This window comes from Rhipicephalus microplus, chromosome 4 (assembly GCF_043290135.1).
Source record: "Rhipicephalus microplus isolate Deutch F79 chromosome 4, USDA_Rmic, whole genome shotgun sequence".
In the NCBI taxonomy this organism is placed as follows: Eukaryota; Metazoa; Arthropoda; class Arachnida; order Ixodida; family Ixodidae; genus Rhipicephalus; species Rhipicephalus microplus.
This window is the reverse complement of record NC_134703.1, coordinates 104,910,904-104,936,248: the sequence shown is the minus strand read 5'-3', so window position 1 is coordinate 104,936,248 and position 25,345 is coordinate 104,910,904. Positions and strand designations below refer to the sequence as shown.

The following is a 25,345-nucleotide window of genomic DNA, read 5'->3' as shown; positions in this document are numbered from 1 at the left end:
TTGCATGGCCGAACCCACAGATTGACGGACAGATGGACACGCAGGCAGACAGACAGACGGACGGACGGACGGACGGACGGACATACAGACAGATGGACGGACGGACGGACGGACGGACGGACAGACAGACAGACAGGTGGACAGACAGGTGGACGGACGGATGGACAGACAGACAGACAGACAGACAGACAGATGGACGGACGGACGGACAGACAGACAGACGGACAGACAGGTGGACGGACAGACAGACGGACGTACAGATGAACGAACGGACGGACGGACAGACGCTTCGTCCCACTCATCATTATTTATAATGTGGATATGCTCTGATTTTGTTTGTTTTTTTTTGTTTTGTTTTTTTTTGCAGTGGCCGTGGTAGTGTTATAAAGCTCTTAGTAACAATCCAGCGCTCGTCTTGTGTGAATGCCTGGCTCCGTTTTCCTTTCTTAATGCAAAGCTGTTAACGTAACACCTCGCCTAGGTTGTTGTCTTCGTGTAGCAAGCTGTACTGAAGAATCTGTAATTAATATAGGACGTGAAGCATGAGAGCACATGCCGTATTCAAGCCTGCAATAAAAGTTTCGCTGATGTTCGTCGACAAAGCCACAAACTAAAGGAATGATCATGACTTAGAAAGTTTTGTAGGATCGACACCAGATGAACGGGAAGACCATGTGTTGAATTTGCGCAATCGAGCAAGTTCCTGTACAGTTACAGTGTGCGCATTTTGCTGAAATTACACACTACACCCTCAACATATTTACAACGTCACCAGGTTAGGTGGTGTTTCACTGCATTTTTTCTTACTGAGCAGCCAGCAATACTTCTGTCATGCAGACTACCTGCCTATCTTTGTTCTAATATTTTGCCCCTTTATCAGCTAATCCAGCTAATATTATTTTTATTCCAGAAACAACAATCAGTTCATTACACTAAGCGCAGTTTAGATTGACTCGACTTTTCCATGATACTACGCATGCGTTGCTCATATTTTAAAAAAAATTCGCTTCCGCTTTTACCCTGCGTACACGATTGCACTGTAAGCAATACAAGATGGGCCACAAGGGTTAGTTTCAATGGTAACAACCTAAAATAATATATGCTATATATACTGCCCGTTCTCCGAGCTAGCTTCACGGAACGCCTATTTTTGTTTACAAGATATAGGAATCATGCTTTGGCATACTCTAGTAGAGCAAGGACGCAAAACTACAGCTGTAATTCCTGAATCATATCGAGGACCTCATTTGAAATCTCTTACCCCGAACTGTAGTACATAGTATCAAACTGGTATCAGTCCTCGTTAATCTACCTACTTTTCATTAATTGTATTGTCTGTCTTGCACTAGCGCAGCTATAATTACCAAATTACAATATATCTGGTTACGACCCTTATAAAAACTGCTAGTAAGTTCCTGTTTTCTGCTTTTAATAAAGAATCAATACTTGAAAATATCACTTTTTCTCTCATGAGCCCTAATTCTGCTGAGAGCACTGAGAAACGGCGTACGAAGCATGTACCGGTGTATGTCTTTTATTTATGTTTTTTTCTTTGTGACCAATGGCGACCAGCCTATTCCGAGAAAAAAAAAGAGAGGAGCAATTTTTTCTCGCGACTAATGCCGATTCTGTGCCAATGCAGACGATGGAGGATGGGTGGGTGGGGGAGTCTTCGGTTCGTTTTCTCCTTCACTGGGCATCGGTCAATAAATCTTCTCTACTCGAAGGGTACGGCGACAGACCGGCATCGCACACTCAGCGTTCTCCTTACACTCTCATTTGAGCGCCTCACAGTCGACAGCCTTTCTCCTCCTCACCCCATCAGCCCCGAAACCCTTTCACTCCCACTCACTTACGCGGTAGTACGCTACTGTAAGATTCTCGTTCTGAACGAGCTCGAGCGCGTTTCTCTTCAGCCGCTCCGATAACAAAAGGTTCACTCGATAACTGCCACCGGGCTCGCTATCGGAAATTTATGCCCTTCAAGATAAGCGCCGACCCATTCACACACGACAATCGTCCATCCTGCAGATATCTCTCTCTTTTGAGTTGGCGGTTTTCTCTTTTTCTATCTGCGCTTCCGTTTCGCGTACCGCCATAACTCTCGCCGTTTGAATGCACAGCCGCCATAAGCGTTACATGCGAGGTGCTGAAGGTAACGAATGGGACGAGGCTGGTGGATTGCAGCTTGAATAGTTTCGCCGGTTACGCTGACGGTGTTCGTTCGCAGCATTCTTTCTGTAATATCTCTGCTTTTCCACGCTTTATCGCGCTTCTTCCGACGCCTATATATTTTGTTTTCAGCGAGTCTTTTATGTTTCGTTTTTGGTTTGTTTTGGTTTGTTTTACTTCAGGCTGTCGCAATTCGGACAGCAGGGATTCACAACAATGCTCAAATAAAGAAAAACAAAAAAATTTAGCTATACTCTTTCCCTTTACCACGTTACATCGGTGGTAGCAGTAACACCCACTCGTTCCGGTGGTGATTGACACTGAGATTTTAGTACTTAATTACAAGTTCTTGTCGTCCTTTGTCCCTCGCTTCTTGTGTATCAACTCAGTGCTTCGTTAACAAGCATAGAATTCAAGCTTGGCTAGTTCCTCGTGCTTCGGTGCAAATGTATCGTAATCAACATATTTTCGTTCCAACCATATACCCTCGTTCACCGACGACAAACCACGCAAAGGTTCGAACTTTCACTCGGTCACACTCGTACATTAAAGCGCTGCTAACATAATACTTCATGGCAATGCGGGCAGGTTTATTTTCACATTTATATAATCGAAATAACCAGCATAGTTTTCCTTCAGAAAGGAAGCCGTAATGACACAAACGCTTTATGCTCGAAGCATAAATATCTTTTGGATGAATATTGCTTCGCACTCCATGAACTCAAAAGTCATTCGAAGCATTCCACGTCGTAAGCGAGGACGTTGTAGTTAGGTTCATTAAAAGATAGTTCATCAAAGTCGCCATTCTAGACTACTTGTTAATTAAAACGATATTGATGCGGTTCGGAGAGACTCCTTGCATGCGCAAAGGCTAGCCATGCGACTTATATAGAGAGAAAGTTTTCAAGAACCTATGAATTATACTCGTTGCCAAACATACATTCTCTTCGAACTATGTAGTTGTCTGGCGAGCTGGCGAGAATAACGCAGCTACCAGTGATGAACTAAACCACCAAACACAGTGCTACGGTACACTTTGTTAACTTGTGTTTTGTTAAATGCTTGCACCTTTCTTGGCTTCCGTCTGCAATTACTATAGCGCAAGAACAATGAATGCATAAATATTTGATGCATCTCCATCTGTCCTTTTTTATGTACATGATATCTAAATACTATAAAAATAATATCATAAACATACCTCTCACAAGCTCTCCTGGGTACGTCTCATGTATTTCATTAACCTCTCCGTATTTTCGTCATCTGAATTGAGCCTTTTGCTCGCTCCTCTGTAAACTTTCTGTACAGGCTTGGCCGATGAAGCGCATCATTGTAGACTTTCTATAACAACGCTTGCAAGAACAACTCACAGGGACTCTTGTTCACTCGGCTGATAGTTTCTTTCTTCTCAATCTATTGCAGTGATTATTCCCCTCCACTATCTGCAAGCTTCTAACGTAGTGTCCCACGGCATCTCAGATCGGAGAAACCTCCCTCCCTTGTTCACTGCGCTGCCTCTGATATCAGCTCACCTGCGACCATACTACAATGTCATGCGAAGACGCCATCATGTGACGTCAAAGACACTGGCAACATGTGACACCTTGTGACGTCAATGTGACGTCATTACTTTATGATGATTGTGCTTTGTTGACGTGATTTGTGTGGACCCCGCTGACGGGAAGACGCCGGTCAATCATCGCGTTTGATGAAGCCATCCGAGACTTTCGCCTCAATAATGACGTTACAAACGGGAATTTATTACACGTGTTAAACGACTCTCTGTAAGGTTTTCCGCAGTGACAGCGTGGAAACCTTTGAATTGTGTTTTCCTCTGTAATTTCTCGTGTTAACATTTTGCAAAACTTTGCTGGAACGTCATTCAGGTGTAGAAGGAGATATTTTAGCACTAGTTTCATTCGAAAATCGTTTGATTGCAGTTGTCAATAAATCATCGAAACCAGCTTTATCTGAATTAGGCTGCTTTTTAACGCAAAAGTGTTTGGTGCCGGGGTTCCACTGACGGAGTTCCACTTCGGATCTGCTGACGTATTTCCATCACGAATAAGGCGTTGTAAAATGCATAAGAATAGGTAACAAAAAGAAAAAAGCTAGAAGCAAAGATTCTGTCGCGTAGCGTCGAACCAGCCACCTCTCGATTAGCAGCGCGCGGTCCTAAGCATTGCGCCACGGAGCGTAGAATGCCGAGGGTGTTAACGGCAAGTCATTTATATACACGATAAACCATTTAATGCTCCTTAGAGCTCCGAAGCCCTAGCGCGTTTTCATTATCAGTAGCGCGCTTATCAGACTCGTAATTCAGGGGAGAACAAAGGTCACTTCACTCGCTGCTTCGGCCACGTTTACGAAAGGAGCACGCTGCTACACTCGCCTAAGCAATAACTGTGACAGTTGTTCGCGTTTGTCCTGTGTATACTTGTACGCTCGTTTCGCAGGTCTTTCTTTCAGCTTGCACAGCGTGCTTTAAGTGCCGGGCTGTGACTGTTGTTTGTTTGCGGTCCTCCTGTGTATGCCAATTTCGCGCGTGCTTTACGCTTGAGGTGTGCGCAGCAAGTTTCCAGCTGCTTTCTGTTCTTCACGTGATTCAGCAATTTGTTGCTGTTTGTGAAACAGCGCGCAATAAACACACAACTGCCACTTTGAAGACGTGTTTCACTCTCGTGTTATACCGATTCCTAAAGAGGGGGATCAGCCACATTTTTTTTTAAATGTAGTTCGAGCACAGTGACAGCAGTCGAAGAACTGAGGTTAGTACAAGTTAGCTGTAACATTTCAAACTGTGCCGTCGTGTAGTATTCAGCATCTAGTCCTCAATATATTATCGGTAAGTCATGTCTTGATGTTCATGGGGACAATTCCGAAGCATATTTTTGGTGCCAATTTACCTGCTAACTTCTTGATAATAATATAGACTTAGAGGGTTGCGCTATCTACATGCGGCTATATCAATGAAGTTCTACTCGAGCACAAAGCTTGAAAGCAGCGTTAGAACTGCTTTAGCGTGATTCGCAATTTTGTAGTTTTTAGACATTCTTGAGGTGATCTACACGTCAAAACCGTTTTATGCAACCGAGCATGGCAGCGTTTTTTTTTCACTAATTAACTTTCCTTTTTATTCATTTAAACTTGTTCGAAAGAACAAATCATCACAGGCATGTGATGATAAATGTTGCTGAATTTCGAAAAGTCATGATAACACGCATCGCTCATTTTATTCAGTTCAACAGTCAGCTACGTTTTTTCTAAGCTACGAAGCCACGGGCAAAATAAAACATCTCGCAGTTACAGACTGCTGCAAGAAATGTGAAACTGATAAGTTCTCAACTTTTTTATGAAGACCTTGTTCATTGAACATTTCACACTAGTTCAGGAGTGGGACTTGTTCTGGGTAGAGTTAGAAGTGTGATGCTCGAAGTGAAATTACGGCTCCGTGAAATTGTGGCTCCAATCGTCACTGCCACATATTCTTCTATAAGCAGTAAGCGCCGATAGCTTTCACATTTCTCAAATGGGCCTTTAAAGGACGTAACAAAAGTTTGTGTGAAGCATGGGCACTTAATTATCGTATAGTCACCGCTAGTGTTTTCAAAAAAAACGTACTTCGTATTTAAAGAATATTAAACTGAATAGTTGAATAATCACAGTGATCGCAAGTATCACGTGCGATGCCTACACACAAAACTTGCTGAAAAAAACTTGGCCACTTGTCTTTCAGAAGAAGGAAGGCTCATATGCCAGCCTGACAGTTCACCCAGCATAGAAATATTCGTTCGTGAATGTGCGCCCAAGCTTCGTGATTCTGGTTCCAAACAGCTTTCTGAGTTTTATTTGAACTACATTTCCAATAAAGTATAGCGCTCCAACGCCATACCTTACAGTTATTCTCCATTCACACAGAGGAGCTGTTCCTTGTGGTATTTTGAAATCTATGATTGCTTCTAATATTAGACCCACAATGGCAGACAAGACATAGAAAATTAAAACACTGGCGTGCTTGCATGTACAAGTAGAAACACCACGCAAGTTTGTATGCTAACTTCAATTTCCACTCTGCTTGTGCGTTCTCACCACCAGTGTTTCCTCCAGTAACTCGAGCAGCAAATCTTACTGTGATGAAACTTCAGCAAACGAGCGGGGCAGGTGGGGGGGGGGGGGGGAGGGGAGACATTTGCCGTGTGAATGTCAGTTCGCGGTATACGTCATCCACGTGGTTTGACGTTTCTCTTGTTCTTGGGTGCAGGGCCGAAACGCTGCCTACGCCACCAACCCGTGGCCATGGGGGCGTTCCGGTCGCGGCCGCGATGCTCCTGAGGAAACAGCAAAGTTCCCGCTACCAAGATAAAGAGTTACGTATCCCTCTCTCTCTTCTCTCTCTCTCTTCTCTTGCCTGCCTTGCTCCTCTCAGGCTCGTGCTTCGTGCGAGTTGCCTGCTCATCCCGTAGAACAGAAAGAAAGCACGACGTAGACTAGAATTTCCTCTAACTGTATACAACTATTCGTTTCTCCAGCTTCCTTTTACATAGTCCTCGATGATAAAACACTCACCACCTACGTGATAATGGGGTGTTTGTGTATTTGCCTTGACAGCCTTGGCGAGATGTTTTGGGCGTAAATTCGTCTTCATAAACATCTGAGGGTCATTACGACGTTCTTTTCCACTCCTGCTGTATAGTTAGTCTCCTGTAAGCGGCAACTGGCAAAGTTTCTCTCTGCGTGGTATTTCATGACAGCCCGGTTTCGGGAGGCCTAGACAAGAAACGTCATAGGCAACATGAGTTTTGCCAAAACTTCGAGGCAAGAACAGAGTGGTTTATTGCGTACCCTGCTATATATTACCGCGATTACTATGGCGCAAAAAACAAAAAAAACAAAAATTCAAAAAAGAAACGTGAGGAGCAGCTTACGTTTCATTATGTATTCTAACCAGCTAGAAAACGAACCACTTGAGAAAGCTTGAGAGGAAGCCTTACTTTTACATTCTAAAGAAAAGTAGAGATGAAGAGAGACAGCAAAAAAACTTGGCGCGTCAATTAGGCTTGACAGTCGTGGCCGGAGCTATTTGCGCGTCACATGCAGAATCGCCAGGACCCGGCTTTACAGATGCGAGCTAAACGTGAACTTGTTCCCGTAATGGACGCTTTGAGTCACTTGATTTGTGCTGTATGTAGATAGGTAGCGCGTTCATGAATCGCAGACAAGCGTGCTAGGAGGTTCTCGCTAATCACCTCTAATGATTTCCCGCTTACAGGACCGCTCTCCAGAACCTCTTAACCATTCATTGGCATCAGCTGAACATGCTTCGCAGTGACATAATAGATACATGGTGTAAAATTTGTGTAGCGTGAGAACTGCGTGCCCGAGCTATTGGCTTTCTTACCGTAAGAACACTTGCTTTAAACGAGGGTGTTCCTGACAGTGCGAACACAGTAAACTACGTCATGAAGACAAATAGTAAAGATGCCTTTATTAAGTTTAGTTTGGAGCCACTAGGTCTTCGGTTCACAATGTCGCCACCTGTCATTCCCTGGTGCTCTTCTTCCACTTCGATTTCTTGAACCTGCACGGATCGTTGCTAGTTCACCTTCCCCGTGGCACAAAACTTAGGCAGACTGTTTGTGCCAGCTTGATCGCAAGATGACCTTCTTGGAACGCATGAGGCCATCGGCACCGTGGTACACTTAACGACAATTGCAAACTTCCATATCTTGCGTTGTGCCCTGTCGTCACAGCGAATGCCGGCCAACTACCCAAAAGTTTATATTAATGCCCTAATGGGTACCAAACAAGTGTGTTTGCAGTAGTTACCCAATGAGTGTTTTGAAAAGGCTCTGAAAGGCCGCTCTTCTAGCTTTCGCTGTGACTGTGCAGTGCCTACCGCGCAGGCTTGGCGGTTTTTGCCACCGCTTCCAAAAATTTTGAATCAGTAGTGTTCTGTGGGCATGTTTGTCTATGGCATTTGCTCATTTGGAATTCCCGGTGACTTCATCGGTGGCACCACACGGAATTGAAGTCAACCTTCGTCCAAGGTTCCTGCATCCGAGTCTGCTGGTGATGCGTGCTAGGTTTCCTAGAATCTGTCTCGATGAAAGTCAAAGGCCTAAAGTTTATGACTCCTTCGACCTCAGACAGTACTGTCAATATTTTCTCAAAGTTTCGCAATGTAAACATCACTGATCGGAAAATGCGCTTCTAGGAAGGTGTATTTGGCGTTGTAAACTTCGACAAAATGTAGTTTCAGGCTCAAATAAGCAGCCTGTTTCTCTACTTCCACTTAGAAACTATTTGGTGCAGTCTTCTTGTGTCTGCCTATGTCTTGTGAAAGTTTCATGCATTGTCAGCATAGGTCACGCGAGCTCATCCCACTCTAAAGCTATAAATCACCGTAAGTACGGCTTAATGGCCTGAAATGTCATTTTCGAAACACGTTCGAGTTTTACGGCTCTAGATGCAGCGAACTTAAATGGCGCAACCTAATACTGCGCTTCGCCTGTGTCCACAGTGTCAAACACCATTTGAATTTTTGTCGTCAGTGCTTGTTCACGTATGGCTTCATTGTGCTGATTATAACTTCGTTAAGTCACAAGTTGCGTCAATGACTACTTCAGCAGGTGATGCGTGCTAGTACTCTTTTATTACATGATCATACGTTTCGAGCAGTCCCTTGTTCGTTTAGAGATGGCTTACAACTATTTACAGTCGAGTAACGGCAACTTGCGTGTTTCTTGCAAGATCGAATGCATGGATACAAAGCAGGACCATTTGATATTTTCCATTGAGAAAGCTAATGGCTCACTCAATGTGTACCATGGTCTTGCTCGATTTGTGTAGGTTGCTTATCCCTTCTGCCCCGCCATGGTCGTTGGAATTTTGCCAATGGGACGTCGATCTCATGCTTTTAAGCTCGAGATGCTTAGACAAAGCTTCAATTATGAAGATTCTCTGAGTTGTGCCATCGAAAACTTCTCGTTTTTAATGGTGCAATGGCAGGTGTCATCGTTTACAGCCATTCTCGGAAAGTCTGCCGAAAGACGGCAGTGATGGAGCTTTCATTTGTTGGTCGTATTCGAAGAGAGACGCAGACTGTCGTAGTTATTTCGTCCGTCTTGCCGACATCCGAAAATACTACCTGCATCACACATGAAACTCGTAGCATGTCGAGCTTTGACTGGCAAAGTATATCAAAGTAGTTCCTTCTACGTAAGGGGCAACTCAGCTGCTTACCATTGTGGTCTATGAGGCACAGAAAATGCAGTTGTCCTTTGTTGACAACGCTTAGTTGCTGTGAGGTACCACGGTTGCTGGAAGTACAAACGACGTAGGTTTCTCATGGCGAGAATGCTTCAACGGAGTTTCCATGGGATTGTTCCGAGTTCTCGTTCTTTGGCGTCCTAGAAATCACTCTTCTGTAAGCTCTCCTACTCAGAGCACTGGAAGTCTGTAGCAGACCATGTAGAACCACAAGTGTAGAATCTCATATAGGGTCACATGCCACTTGGATGGCAAACGATCAATGGTGCTGAACGACTATGTCCCATGGCAGAGCACGCAATGCAATGCAGCAAAGCATGAATGAGAAGGATGTCTTGGGTACGCATATAGTCTCAAGGCCTTGGATAATGACAAATTTGGTCGTAAAGGCTGCTTAGGCGTTTGGCGTTTTTCGACGAACTAACAGGGCTGACCATCAGTAATTTCACAAAATACTCTTGCTCCATGCAGGGCTTGTCATAAAGGTCCTTCAGTATCATGCATAGTAATAACGTCCGTGTAGCAGCTTGCAGTCGTTGGTGGTTCCGCTATTGGTGCGGCGGCGTCTCATTCTAGATGCAGTCGTAGATAATAGAACTTCTTCGTGGCAGTGATGCGGACGTTATAGTGAACAGTTTGTTCAAACTTCCCAAAATTCAGTCTACAGAGATTGAAGCTTTTGTCAGTTAAGGCAATCTGAACCTGCAGTACCGCCTTATGTTGATGAGAAAGTATGTGTGAACGTTCCTCCGATTAGTGTCATGACGCCAGTATGCGATCTTTATTAATGACAATATCTGCTAGAATCCACATAACATTGTGTGAACGACGTTGTACTCAGACTGGAACTATTCGACGAAAATATGCTGTTGGATATCTTTATTCCCGCTCTCAAGCTCGATTTAAATAATAGCATCGGCATCTCATATATAGAATTGAGCCGCTCGTTAGTTGCGGATTGATTAACGAGTAGACCACCTGCATCGCTTATGATCAGTGTGTTTCCTGCTCGCCACGACGTCTGCTTCGACTGCAGTCGGTCTCTGCCTACGCAGTATGTTCCTCGATTTCAATCCCGCGTTTGCGCACCCATTGTTTAAACAATGGCATTCCAGACACAGCGATCAGACTCATCTCCATCATTAAGGCCCAAGGTAAAGACACATTTATGCCGCTGAGTTTTGAACCACTGTGCCTTCAGTTTATAGCTTCACGCCTTTCGCGCTCTTCCTCCAGCTCGACTTCTTGATTCAGCCAGGATTGTACTATAGTAACCAACACTTGTAATTTGATATTTCAAAAGTAAAGCAGATTGGTTGCGTACCGATGCGACACTAACGCCATCGTGTTTATACGTAACAAGTAGCATAAGCCGCTAAACGTAGAACGTCGTTAGTACAAAAGCAAAGGCTAATTAGGGTTATAGCAAAATCAGTGGCACTTCGGCATAAATGTTATAGACGAAACCACTGGCACCTAAAGCACAATTGTACCAAGGAAAGCATAGAGGATATTATTCGTTCTATTTAGCACTATATAGTGAAGTAAATATAGTTTAAATCGAGATGACTTCAAGTAGGCCACAAAAAAAAGCCTTTCCGTCCGGTACAACCTTCACATGGCGCGTCCGATGCTCTAACAATAGAGCTCTACAAATTCAGCTCAATGGGTAGAACATCGCACGCTTGATTCGGAGGTTGTGATTTCATATCCCAACGAGTAATAGTGCTCTTCTTCTTTTCGTCAGCCTAATTTCATTTAAATTTACGTCAACATTGCTACGCCACGGTAAGAGGCAGTAAGTTATTTCCTATACACTTTCCTTGGCTCAACTGTCAGTTTAATTTTGATGTGTACCCCTTCTTTCGTTAATCATAATTGTTTCATAAAACTTGCTGGTAAGTTAAACCTCTTGAGAATGCCCTTCTGAGGCAACATGTTGGAAACGCTGTGTTCAACAGCAAACTACGCAGCTCAAACGCGGCTAAAACCAGCTTTCTGTGTGGGAAAAACGAAAAAGCATAATGAATTTACCTTTAATAGCTTTAGCTGATGTAATGTACATACATTCTTCCTTAACTATTGTATTTATATCATTCACTGCTTAAATAACGGCTCTCGAGGTGCTCTGTTAATCACCGTAAGTGATCAAAACAAACTACATAACACGTGGATAGTGGAATTATCAGGAGTAAGACTAGAGTTATGGTCATAAAAAAGATCAATAATTGCTGCTATAGATAGAGACAGCATAAAAATGGGTAAATTGTTGTATGTAACTCAAGCATGATCAATTAGAGTAATATTGTGCCCGTATACCCTTAACGAGCAGTATTACCAGGTTAGCAGGATGCTCATATTCGCAGCAGCGATTGCCGTTGTTGCGAAAGACGGCGACGCCAACACGGTGCCGAAGGCGCCACTGCTTCCGACTCCGCCGGGAAGGTCACCAGCCGTTTGGTAGCGTATGTTTCTCAGCTCGCGACTGCTTCTGCGCAGAGCTGATCAGACGAGCGGACGAGACGACGGTGAGTCAAACAAGGTTTATGTACAGCATATATACAGAGGCGTTACAATTTCGGCACTGGGGCCGACAGAGACTCGAAGAGCCGAGCTCTTCTCTCTAACACATAGTTCAGCCTTTCGCCTAAGACCGCTGACTCACACACATGTCGGCACTCCGACACGGGGACGCCTCTCACATAGGACCGCCGATCGCGACGCGCCGCAGGGCTTCTTTTATTTACACCGGGTCCAACCAAAATGTCCAATCAGAAGCGCCGCTGGTCGTCCGGGCAGATTCCGCCAATGGGGCCGCCGCGCCATGCGTCAGACCACCTGACACGAGGACGCCGGCTCGCTGTCACGTGCGCAACTGACTCACTGCACGTGGGCCAGAGGAGCGCCGCGCGTGTTCACGCCGTCGAGGTGATCGCGCCAGGCAGACTGCGGGCTGGCCTTGACCCAGATTGCCTTTTTCAGAGGCACGGTCGTTTGACGACGACTCGCTGGCATAACAGCACCCCCGCCGCCAGACAATGCACCGGAAAGACGAGCTGCTTCCACGGGGCTCGGATGTCAGGTGCGCTCGTTCGCCAGGTCCCTCCAGGTTCGCCTCCAGGGCCATGGGGAGAATACAGCTCCAGACTGTTCCGGGAACACATCCCATTTTGACGACGGATCCCAGCTCCACGGATTGTCGCCACAACTTGCTGGCCAACTTCGCTCGTCTCTTCCGACCATCTTCGGTTTCAGCACTTGTCGATGGTTCTGCAACTTGCCAAGAACGGATCGACAACAGACAACACACGACACACGCAAGTGCCTTCGGTCACCCGACAGAACACCAGACAAAGTATAGTACAACATATACCTATCTACGTGTCTATCGGAATTTTGTTCCCTCTACATCAAGAGGCACATGTGGGACACAAGACTCTTAAAATGACAACTCAATTTTTTTTTCCACGTACAACAACGTAACGAATTAGAATACCACATAAAGTTGGCCCCTTGAGATCACTCTGAACGAGAGCGCTCAGCCCAGGTCGTGATGAGGTCAAAATTTTGCCCCGAATCGCCAGCGAGAAACCGAAAGGTTGAGAAGTTACTAGCTGGAACGCACTGCTCAATGCACCTGCATTAGCGTTTACCTTTCCTTTATTTTTTTTTCTTTTATAGCGAACGTCAAAGTTGCGCTGTGGAGCAACATGCTCCACTTCAGTAACCGGCCACTTTTAGGCGACGATACCTATGCGGCACCAAGAGCGGCTCACACTTTCGACGTTGCACATGGGAACAACGATACGGCTTGCTACGGATTGACTCCTCACCGCTTAGCTCGATATCGTGTTCGATCACCCTCGTGTTTCCGGGGCGGTCCGAAAACACGTCTTCAAACTCGGAACCAATCTTTCTCAGGTCCTCTTTCTCAGGTCCTCCTTCACTTAAGCTAGGCTCTAGGTTTATCTGCTCCCGGATTACTTTCGATCCCCCTTCAATTACCTCACTAGAACTCAAATTTTCTGCTTCCTCTTCCTCTGAAGCACTTAAAAGTAAATTTACGACTGCTTGATGTTGAACATTGGGTTTCATCAAGTTGTGAATTTTGTTCTGCCGCCTTCCTACTTGCACCTCATAATTTGTATCGCAAGGCTTCGATAATACTTTGGCGGGCCCTTCCCAATCAACCTCAAGCTTGTTCCTTTTGGATGGCTGCAGCCGCATTACCTGACTCCCTACTTCAAAAGCACGCTTCTTCACGGATTTCTCGTAGTGCTCCTTCGACAGCACTTTTGCCGCGTTTTTCTGGCTTTCCACTAGCGCTTCCATCGAGAGATCCTCACGCTGCTCTCGAATGAGCGTCTCTCGATCAACTCTCGGCAGCTCGCTCCAACTTTCCGCTACAGGCGAGAGCGTTGCAACCCTCTCGCTCTGACTCAATGGCGCCACGTCGTCTCCCCCAGTGCATACCGCGCTGGCCGCTCCCGCGACGGGCCGCTCGCGTGACTGCTCACATGACTCATGCGGAAAATTTCCTTTCTGGGGTTCCGTCGACCCGCCGACAAGGTCACTTGAGAGTTCACCGCATGGAACCAAGTCAAGCTTCCGCGAAAGCTTTCGCGCTTGCGATCGCGTGGGAGCCATGCACGCTAAGTTGGGGAAGAACGATTTGCCCTGCTCTTTGAGAAGCTGCTCCGAGTTGTTGGAGAAAAGATAAGAAAAACGATCGTTTAGCGCGGCAGACACAGCCGCTTCGGTGCGAAGCTTACCGAACGGGCCTTCAATGACAACGGTGGCGATTGGTAAGCGAACACTCTGCTCCTCGGCGACTTGCCTGATCCACGCGCATTCTCCTGTAAAGTACTCCGGAGACACCAATGAAGGATGGACAACGTCCATGGTTGCCGCTGAGTCTCTAAGTGCTCGGCACGTTTTCTCATTCACCCTAATTTCTTGGAGATACGGCTCCAACAACCGCACGTTCTTTTCCGATTCTCGGATCGTTGCGAAAGCAAACTTTTCCTGACAGTTTCTCGCGATGTGCCCTTCCTTTTTACAGTTGTAGCAGATTAGCGGCTTCCGTTTGTTTTCCGATTCAAATGCCTGTGTGGTAGAAACCTCACTCGATTTCTCCGCTTCTGTTTTCCCTTCCTCTACAGTGTCCTTCGTAAGAGACGGGTCCTTCTTGAAATTACGGTGCGGAGCGGGTTTCCGTTGATCCGGTTTCTTTGAAAAGCCCTCTTTTCTCTCATCCTTTTCAATGCGCACTGCCCTCCTATGCAACTTTCGGCGAGTATAATACTCCTCAGCTAACTCAGCTGCCTTATTTAACTGTACTTCCCCAAGTCTGTCCTGCAGCCAAAGTCTGACATTATCCTCGATGCAGCGGTAGAATTGCTCCAATGCAACGCATTCCACCACTTTATCGCGGTCGTCATAAACACCTTCGCCCTTGAGCCATTCAATTAAATCGGCTTTAAGACGAAACGCGAAGTCAACGTGTGACTCATTCCCCTTTTTAGCATACCGGAACCTTTGCCTGAAAGCCTCGGGTGACAATTTATAACGTCTTAAGAGCACTTCCTTAACCTCGTCATAGCTCTCAAACGCTTCCCTCGACAAGCAAGTTATCGCGTCGGACACTTCGCCGGGAAGAAGAGCTAACAGGTTCCGCGCCCAAAGACACCGCTCCAAAGCGTTTCGCTCACAGACGTGTTCAAACTTGACGAGATACTTCGCCATGTCCTCGCCTACTACGAACGGTGGCAGTTGGTCCCGAATTCTAAAACCGCTGACCTGAATCGTCGGAGAAGCTACGCTAGGCGCCTGCGAACACTGTAGGATTGCCAATTCTAGTCGTTTCAACTCGAGACGCTCCTGTCTCTCGGCCTCCTCGCGTCGTTCGCGCCTTTCAGCTTCTTCACGTTCGCGAGCTTCGCGCCTTTCAGCTTCTTCGCGAGCTTCGCGCCTTTCAGCTTCTTCACGAGCTTCTCGCCTTTCAGCCTCCTCACGTTCGCGAGCTTCTACTTCTCGCCTTTCAGCCTCCTCACGGCGTGCTTTAATATCCACCCAGGCCTCATCGACTTCCTCAGCCGACACTCCCTCATCCTTCATGATATCAAGGATCGCTTGCTTTCGTTTCGCACGGCCCAAAGTAATGCCGAGTTCCTCACAAATTTCGATGAGTTCCTTCACTTTAAGGTTCTCCATCGTTCACACTAGCCTCTTGCTGTTTGCCCCTGTTAAGAATATACTTGCCGTACCCGCTATAAGCCTACTAGCAAGACGCGCAAGCAATTTTTCACCCTCCCGTGTTTACCACCTCCACATTAACTTTGGTTTCAAAGCACTTCAACTTGGCTTGAAACGATCAAAGCTCACTTCAATGCTTCACACAGCCCTTTCTCTAAACTACTACAACCTGAGCTAGAGTAGTCTGGTGAACTGAGGGGAAAACATCAGGCACTCACCGCATCGATGTCGCTGACGCCGGCCGATCCCGCAGCTGCCAACCACTGTTGCGAAGCCACCTCCGAAATGCCACCGCTGACCTCCACTGTTGCGAACGACGGACCGATCCCGCCGAAGCCACCACTGTTGCGAAAGACGGCGACGCCAACACGGTGCCGAAGGCGCCACTGCTTCCGACTCCGCCGGGAAGGTCACCAGCCGTTTGGTAGCGTATGTTTCTCAGCTCGCGACTGCTTCTGCGCAGAGCTGATCAGACGAGCGGACGAGACGACGGTGAGTCAAACAAGGTTTATGTACAGCATATATACAGAGGCGTTACAATTTCGGCACTGGGGCCGACAGAGACTCGAAGAGCCGAGCTCTTCTCTCTAACACATAGTTCAGCCTTTCGCCTAAGACCGCTGACTCACACACATGTCGGCACTCCGACACGGGGACGCCTCTCACATAGGACCGCCGATCGCGACGCGCCGCAGGGCTTCTTTTATTTACACCGGGTCCAACCAAAATGTCCAATCAGAAGCGCCGCTGGTCGTCCGGGCAGATTCCGCCAATGGGGCCGCCGCGCCATGCGTCAGACCACCTGACACGAGGACGCCGGCTCGCTGTCACGTGCGCAACTGACTCACTGCACGTGGGCCAGAGGAGCGCCGCGCGTGTTCACGCCGTCGAGGTGATCGCGCCAGGCAGACTGCGGGCTGGCCTTGACCCAGATTGCCTTTTTCAGAGGCACGGTCGTTTGACGAGGACTCGCTGGCATAACACCGTGCAACTCTGATTTATGCCACGCTCGGAGTGACGCCTGATTACTACAGTACGTGAGCATTAATTTCCGTCAAATCTTAGAATGAGTCGTCGAGTTTAAATGTATGGTTAACTAACCATAAGTTTTCAGTCTAGCGGCACCAATGAGGGTTGAATAAACACTAATTAAGACTGAAATGTAATAAGGGGGTTATTCTTTGAGAATACCGGCGAATAAAAAAGACTTCTGAGGGACGAAGGTGAGATCGTCACAGGTGTAGCTAAGCATAAGCGAGGTAAGTTAATCAAGATTTGAATAATGAAACCGGCTTTCGAAAAGCAGGTCAGTGGTTATCGCCGCACCGATTTCGACACTGCTAGTGGTCATCGTCATCACCGTCCTCATTACTTTATTGGCGTTTTATTGGACACTTTATTGGCGCTCTCATGTTGGACCTCAGTTGTACTCTGCATATTAATGGGGCTGTACAGAACGAACTGTGTGCTATAGTAGCCACACACTGTGTTTGACAGCTAGAAACTACTGAACGCTTGTAGCATAGTGCCAAAGTGCGCGAGTAATATGCGCCCCGCCAACAAGGTGACAAGAAATGCATTTTATGGAGGAAGAAATAAAGTTACGAGGAGGCATGGTGTAAAGGAATTATAACCTATATCATGTTAGTCCCACACGAGAACAAAACATGGGAGCTCGCCATAAGTTTCAGTACTCCTGGTTAACTTCTTCATTTTTTTATTATCCTACGCAAGCCGTGCACCGAAAAAGCAAAATTCAAATAAAGGTATCCGGGCACCAAACCACAAAATGTCGACAGATTTCATTGCTTGCGAGATGTTGATGCAAGAAGTCACTTGTTCGGTCACCATTGCTGGCTTTGCCTACAGAGGCTTTGTGCGAGACGTAATAGCTTTTTTTAAGCTCTTCTTCCTCCACTTGGAAGAAGACATCGGCTGAACTAGGCTGAACTAGTACACCCTGGGTGGTGAGCCTGAACCAAGAAAAGAAAAAAAAGAATAAAAAAGATGAAGGATGATTACGACGGCAATGGCTGATGTGTGAATTCAATAACCACGTTGCACACTTCATTTCCTAAACTCTGCAGCCTGATCAAGTAGCTTTATTTATGTCTGTAACGTACCTTGTAGCTCTCATTACACTGAGCACAGAACACGGCGAGGACGAAACACAGCTTTCGCATATTGTTTGAATTTCAAAGCCTGTCACTGTAAAAGCAAGCGCCCTTGGCAATGTCACATAGAAAGCGCTCGAAGGTTCACACACACTTGCGTAGCGTCCTTTGAAGGCGACACTGAGTCAAATATGCAGGAACACACTTCATCTACTGCTCCAGAGTCGATCTCCTGCCATCATCGTATACTTGTGCGCAATTTCCACAACTGTATTTTCGGTTTTGAGTTCGACAGTATCAAAACAATGACTCCTTGAACTCGCGTAGGAAAAGCATGGCAACTTCTTGCGCATGGTGCTAAAGGTTCAGATATAAACAAATATGCCGCTACCACGCCACTGGCTTGTCCAGAGGGGCCTGATTGGGATGTACCGATCTATCAAACACACTAGTGCATTCAAAACACACGAGTAGCTGCACAACGTTACAACGAACAGCGAAGCAGCAACGAATCATAATAAAGCAAAAAACGAGCCTTATAGATTGGGTTGCGGGAAAATCACAAACGCGAAGGCCAGCATGCTATACCTTGTTGTTGTTGTTCGTGATGTCGTGGCTTATGTTAACCCAACCAAGCACGCCCGCAAATCCATCACATGACCACCAAGGTCTGGTTCCGACATTCAGACGCTCGCCAATTACACATGACGTATGGGCCCGGTTAGCGCTAACTCCTTTACTTAACCACGGCCGGACTCGACTCCTTCTCCGGCGCTCCCCTTACGGCCTTCACATTGGGGCGTTTTGCTGCCTGCCGCCGCAAGTTCGGGGTGGCGCTGCTAGACCACTGTTGCTGGAGACTGACATGTGGAAAATGGCATGATTAAGAAGTCCGCACTAGAGATCTATCGAACTTTTAAGCAGTAAATTGCCAAAGAAAGGATCTATGATAATACTCGGGGTAGTTCTCTACTGTTTGAGGCAAGGACGGGAGTACTGCGAACCAAGACATATCGGGCCAAATACGAAGGGGTAGACACAGTATGCAGTGCGTGTGGAGAGGAAGTAGAAACTGCCGAACACTTGATAATGTTCTGTAAAGGGCTTCACCCTATAGTTCAGGATGATGGCGCAGAGTTTTTCAAAGCACTGGGGTTTAGGGACCGGGAGGACAAAATAAACTTTAAGCGGGTAGACTTAACTAGAAGGAGGTTATCTGATTGGTGGCTAAAGTCAAGGCACGAGTGAAAATTAAACTCTTCACTGCAAAGTACGAATCCTCAAACTCACTGTTTAAGGGAAAAAAATAAATATAGTTTTTGGTTCATTAGGTATTACGGCTTGGTGGCGCTAGCCACCGCCCGATCTAAAGGGTACAGCCATATCCATCCATCCATCCATCCATGCTCCGCCGCCTCCAAGCGCGTTCACGGGCGCCGTGTGCGCGCCACAACGCTATGGCCATCATAACAGCGCTGATTACGAGGAACAGAACCAACTGCGGCGCCCGAATTCTTGAAGATGAACGTTTTATCCACACAATACAGCTCGGTCGTTGCATGTGATGAGGTTAAAATGGTATAGTCGTACTCTGAGAGCACCGCTTACCCAGTCGCAACCATTCCGGCAGCTTTCCCGGATTTTCGCACACGCGTGTTGTCACAAGCAACAGTAATCCATTACGGCGCACAATCATTACAGCGCACATTACAGCGCACTGATCGAAGACCGTGGGCACGGCTCCTGGACGCAGTTTCGGGATACGATATCCGGGAACATAGTAATTTTCCGTGAAGTGTTTGCTGCACACTACAGTCGATGCGGACTTGTCATTGATGACGAGGTTTTGACGTGAAACATTTTTCCTCCACTTCGAACACAGTTCCTCATCGCTAGGAAATTGGTGGTACGACACACCCGGTGTCTTCCCTTGCTGTGACTTACACAGCGGCACGCAACAATAAACCACGGCTACGCTAGTGCAGTTAGCGTGCCTGAGCGGGTCTGATGCATTGTTTACCCGAGGTCATCGAACGCAGTCAAGAAAAGTCGCCGTCGGCGACGCGGGGAGCCGGCGGAGCTTACAGTGAGGTGGTGCTGCCCTCTACGCGTCAGAAAAAAAAATATATGCGCGGTGCCGGTATTGAGAAGGCCGTAAGGAGCGTGCGGAAGGAGCGTCGAGTCCGGCCGTGAGTTAACGCACCATCTTTTCTCCACTGAATTCTTCAACCTTTTCCTTATATTTTACCGCTTCCTTTCTTTTTCTCGCTTTCTATGTATTGTCATAGAAACCACATATATGTTCATTTCTGCTTAGATCTGAGACGCCAACGCATTGTTCCTGAAGTCTTGAATGGATGTGACAGCTCAGCACTTCGTTGCCACGGCTCGATTATAACGAGCTAAAATAGCGAGACCGTACAGCTCTTTTAGGGTGTTAACTGCGTGAACCCATGGAGTGTTCGTAAGGGGAAAAAAGAAAGGCTACTAAGTAAAATCAAGAGCTTCTTGCATATACTTTTATTTCATTTCAGCAAGTCTCTCTACATCGCCACGATGGTCTAGTGATTGTGGGGCCAAACTTCTTACCTGAAGATCACGTGATCAAATGCTGGTCGCGGTGATTGTATTTTGATGGAGGCGAAATGTTTGAAGCCTGTGTACTTACATTTAGATGCATTTTAAGGCGTCTCATGGCATGGATATTTCCGGAGCCTTGCAGCTATGGCATTCCTCATAATTAAATTTTGGTTATGGGTCGTAAAAACCAAACAAATAATGAAAGGCATTTTCTCTACATCTCTTTTTTCGATAGAGCATGGGGCAGTGATAAAAGCAGAACAAGACGCGGGCTAGATTTAAGTGACAGCACGAATATCTCCTGTATAAAGAGCTGCCTATCGTTACGTTGTTGAGTTTGAAAATGCGCTGAATTTTTAAACCAGAGCACACTAAAAAAAAATAATTGCTGATTTGAAATACGAATAGTATTTCAGTTTACCAATAGCGTGCTCGTGGCCGCTTTGCTAGGTCCACATATACTAAGTTTGGTATCACGTGACGTGAATAGATGACGAAGGTAAACGACACATCGAAACATGATAATCATGACATGAAAGTTATATACGTCATCATTTACCTCCACCTCGTAACTTTGTGCTGATTTTAAAGTTACATATCAACATTCCTCATTCATGCTTCGCATATCATCGATTCCCGCTGTACGTGAGATCTGCCAATTTTTTTTTTCGAGCACAAATCGACTTACACAACAAATTTTCTCTTGCGCAAAAATTTTTTTCGTAAGTGAGTTTTATGAACACGGCCTTCGACTGAGTTGCTAGATGGGTCTTCTTTTTATATTTGAAAAGAAAAAATTGCCAGATCTCACATACAGTGGGAATCGATGATGCGAAGCACGAATGAGAAAGATTGATATGTCACTTTAAAATCAGCGCAAAGTTACGAAGTGGAAGTAAATGATGTCGAATATGACTTCCCTGTCATGATTATCATGTTTAGATGTGTCGTCTACCTTAGACATCTCTTCATGTCACGTGATACTAAATTTAGTATATGTGGTGCTGGCTAACCGGCCGTGAGCACGCTATGAGCGTGGTATGTCATGTTCTTACATGACACGCGTGTCAGGATTATCATGTTTTCAATCAGTCATATTTCGCCATTCCTTGGCGTCACGTAGCACCGAATTTGGTATATGTGGAGCTAGCAAAATGGCCACGAGCGATTCATGAAGGGCCCAATATACTCTAACGCACCGTTGACGCGCGTGCATGCTGGACCCAGTGACGCTACGTTAGCAAAACGCGCCCACTCTATAGTCAGACGCCTAGCCACGACCGTCATGACCAGCGCCCGTTGGCGCGGCCCGACAGCAACCGGCGCGAAATGCGAGATGCTCCATTTCGCGCCCATGCTTTACCAGACAACACTGCGTCTCCCTCTTTTCGTGACGGAGGGACGCCGGACGAGCTGAAACGCACATGCGTCAAAGCAACGCAGCGAGGCGCCCGCCTGGGAGTATATAGCAAGACTGGCGCCTGGCGTGACAACACCGGCGTGACGCGACGAAATGAACGCCGGTGAGCACGTGCGCCGCGTCAAGTCGAAATGTGTTCGCGCCTTAACTGTGGCATGTAGTCATGTTCTCACATGACACACATCTCATGATCATCATGTTTGCACCAGTCACATACCTTCGTCATCCATTAACGTCACGTAATACCCAATTTAACATATGTGAAGCTAGCGAAACGGCCGCTAGCGTATCGAGAGTGGCATGTAGTCATGTTGTCACATGACACGCGTCATGATTATCATGTGTGGATGTGTCATTCACGTATGTCGTCCGTTCACGTCGCGTAATACTGAGTGTGATACATGTGGAGCTAGCGAAACAGCCGCGAGCGCATTATGAGCGTAGCATGTAGTCATGTTGTTACATGACACGCATCTCATGTATATCATGTTTGCACCAGTATCATAAGTTCGTCATCCATTCACGTCCCGTACTGCCAAATTTCGGTTAAGTGAAACTGTAGTCATGTTGTTACATGACACGCATGTCATGAGTTTCATGTTAGGGTCAGTCACTTGTGCACGCCATGCAACCATGTCATACCATACCAGTTTTGCAACATGTCATGTGAATGAAACCACCGCAAGAGCAGGCCAATCACGGAATGGAAATCATGACATTCATGACATACTTGTCATAATTTTCCTGTTATGACTAGTCAGATATGTTATTCATACAGTCATGTTATGCCATACCAAGTTTGGTATCGATAGCATTATCGAAACTGCCAGGAGAGCTAGAAGTCATACGCGGGTAAATAGATAAATACGCTCAAATTCACCAAAGTTCACTAAGAAATGCTTCGCATTTAAAAGCACACGCGGATAGAATAAGGGGCTGTTTGACGTCATTATATGAAGTGAAAAGCAGCTGTTTGGGAGGGTCGTCTCATTGCTCCCGGGCGCCTTATCATAAAGCATATGATTTTGAGGCTTTATGTGGTTTTTTTTATTCAAAAGAATACTGAGATTTATGCTGTGCTCTTGAGTGCAAAGAAAGATTTGCCTTTTGCCCCTAATGGGCACTTTGCAAAATAGTGAGCGCACCTTTGCAAACGCTTTAAGGACGCCTGTAAGTTGACTTTTCCACCGTTAAGTTATCCAACCAGCAGCCTCACTACCACACTACTTTTCTCGCTCTAAAGACGTTCTCTCCTCCACATTTCAGTGAAGGTGTGAAAGAACCACGAAGGCTTTTCGATGCACACTGCAGTAATGCCACTCCTCATTGTATACGCTACCTCCGCGCAACAAGAGAACGGGGAAAACGAAATAAAGTAAAGGCAGTGGTTAATGGTGAATAGAAAAAGTAGCTGGCCGACTTGTCTGTGGTCGAGGCTACCTGGTTGAAAACAAACTCGGTCACGCAAGCGTTGTAACTATTTTGCAAAACTGTGTCAATTGTTAAAGGGCCCCTAAACAACACAAGCGCCCGCGAGCACGATCGTTTGTGTGGTCCGCACACTGATTCTTCCCCCTACTCCAAAAAACTATCTCCTCTTCATCTCGCTTTGCACTGCCTCCTGGATCGGCCTTTTCAGTGCTGACATCGTATGATGACGTCTTAATGTGACGTCACAATATGCGAAGTGATAGTAACGCCATGTCGACGTCACAAATCTGAGTGATGCGTAACACCATTCTGTGATGTGTCGCATTACTCGCGTTGATTCACATGGTAAACTTTCACGTTCAATGGGACATCTAGGGCTTTAGCCTTAATACACCCGACAATTTACCAGTATAAACCATATCATTACATTTATGTCACCCTTGTGTTTAGCGTGTCAATTCCAATCAACGCCCACATCTTTCCCAACAGCGTGCCTTGCTCCTTCGATGGTATTAAGCCCGTTCATCAAAGTGGTTCACTCGTAAGCTCATCCCGGGGCTTGATCGAACCCGAGCTAGGCGCTGCGATGTCGCATTAGCACTCGCAGAGTGTGTGCCCTCCCCCCCTCTCGCTTCGAGCTCAATCTCGTTGAGACTCTGCGAGGCGGACGCCGCCTGCAACACCTCGCGCGGTGTTCGGCACCTGTAATTAGAGCGGATCTTGAGGAATTCTCTCGCGGAGAACTCTCTTACTCGCTCGGCGATCCGAAGGCGATCGTTTCGCGGAGGCGCCTCAATTATCAGCTGGCAGCCCGAAAGCGTTCTTCGCTGCCGAACCGTGGTGTTCGGTAGAAGTAGTTGGCGCTGCACGCCCCTCAATGGCGGCGTCATGACATGCCCCGGATTACGGGACGATTATTTTCGCGAGGTCACCTTAGCTGTACAGTTGGTAGCAGCCTGCTTTTGGTGAGCTATTGGTCAAGATCGCTATCGATAGGGCTGGATATTCACGCTAGATTATTGCGCGAAAGCATTTCGGGCAAAACAACGAGAAAAAAAAGATTGAATGTTTTGTCGAGCCAGCGCTCTGCTCGTTTTTAAGCTTTTGATCGAAGCTGTTAGTGGTATGTTTCGTAAAATGTTTTGTGTCGTCGTGGCCATCTTTCATCAAAAAACCGCCACGCCTGCGCGCAACGCGCAGCATCACAGCAAAAGCGGGAAAGGCACCCTTTCAGAGCCTTTTTTAACACTCTTTGCGTATAGCTGCTGCAAGCACACTTGCCGGGTACCCACTACGCCATAAGTCATTCTGTAGTAGACAGGCATTCACTATGCCATCCTTCGACATTCTTCGGACAAGCGTAGTACACGCTGCACACTTGCAAGGAACCTTGTGCAACTTTTTCTGTGCTGTGACTGACGACGATGAAGGATTCTTCCAGTAGCTGTTGCAGTCCCAACAGTCTCCCACAGTGGGTATGCGCAGCAGTTAATAGATGAACAAAGTCAAGTTTTCGTGAAGGGTTGGAGCATTGGACGAACTACTCGTTTCGCAAATCGCACTATATGACACCTGGTTGTTCCTTTGCTGTTCTTAAACGCTGTATTACTCATATTAACGCGATTCCTTTCTCGACATCAAGCCTGCCGAAGGCCAGCTTGCAAAGGAGCTCAAAGCACAGGCGTGGATCAGTGGTAGAATACTTACTGGGCTGGCACGCAGTGGACCCTGGTTCAAATCCCATTGGGTCCTTGGTGTTGTTTTTTCTTATGTCGTGCGATAGTGGTTACGGACACTGGCGGTGGGCATTTTCGATGGAGGCGGAAATGTTGTAGGCCCATGTACTCAGATTTGGGTGCACGTTAAGGAATCCCAGGTGGTCGAAATTTCCGGTGCCCTCCACTACGGCGTCTCTCATAATCATATGGTGGTTTTGGGACGTTAAACCCCACAAATCAATCAACACTGGTGGTGGTACGGCGCGCACGCGACCAAAGTTACAATCCCTTAAGCTTTAGCTGTGAAAATATAACACGGAATATAGTGCGTGAGTTGCCTTAAGGCGTCATTATACGGCCACCCCAAAATTAGTGGTCTTCAGTAAAAA

General features: G+C 46.6%; 1 protein-coding gene across 11 annotated transcripts in view; it reads left to right on the top strand.

Annotated features, from left to right (window-relative positions):
* The window catches only part of GluClalpha (glycine receptor alpha 1), a 212,081-nt gene that overhangs the window by 107,240 nt on the left and 79,496 nt on the right, over positions 1-25,345 (top strand). For 6 of the 11 annotated variants that reach the window (XM_075893427.1, XM_075893425.1, XM_075893426.1 and 3 more), the window contains one exon: positions 6,431-6,535. The exons of the other annotated variants lie outside the window; for them this stretch is intronic. In XM_075893427.1, coding sequence (XP_075749542.1) covers positions 6,431-6,535 — 105 coding nt within the window. The remainder of the gene's footprint in view (positions 1-6,430; positions 6,536-25,345) is intronic. 11 annotated transcript variants of the gene reach the window in all.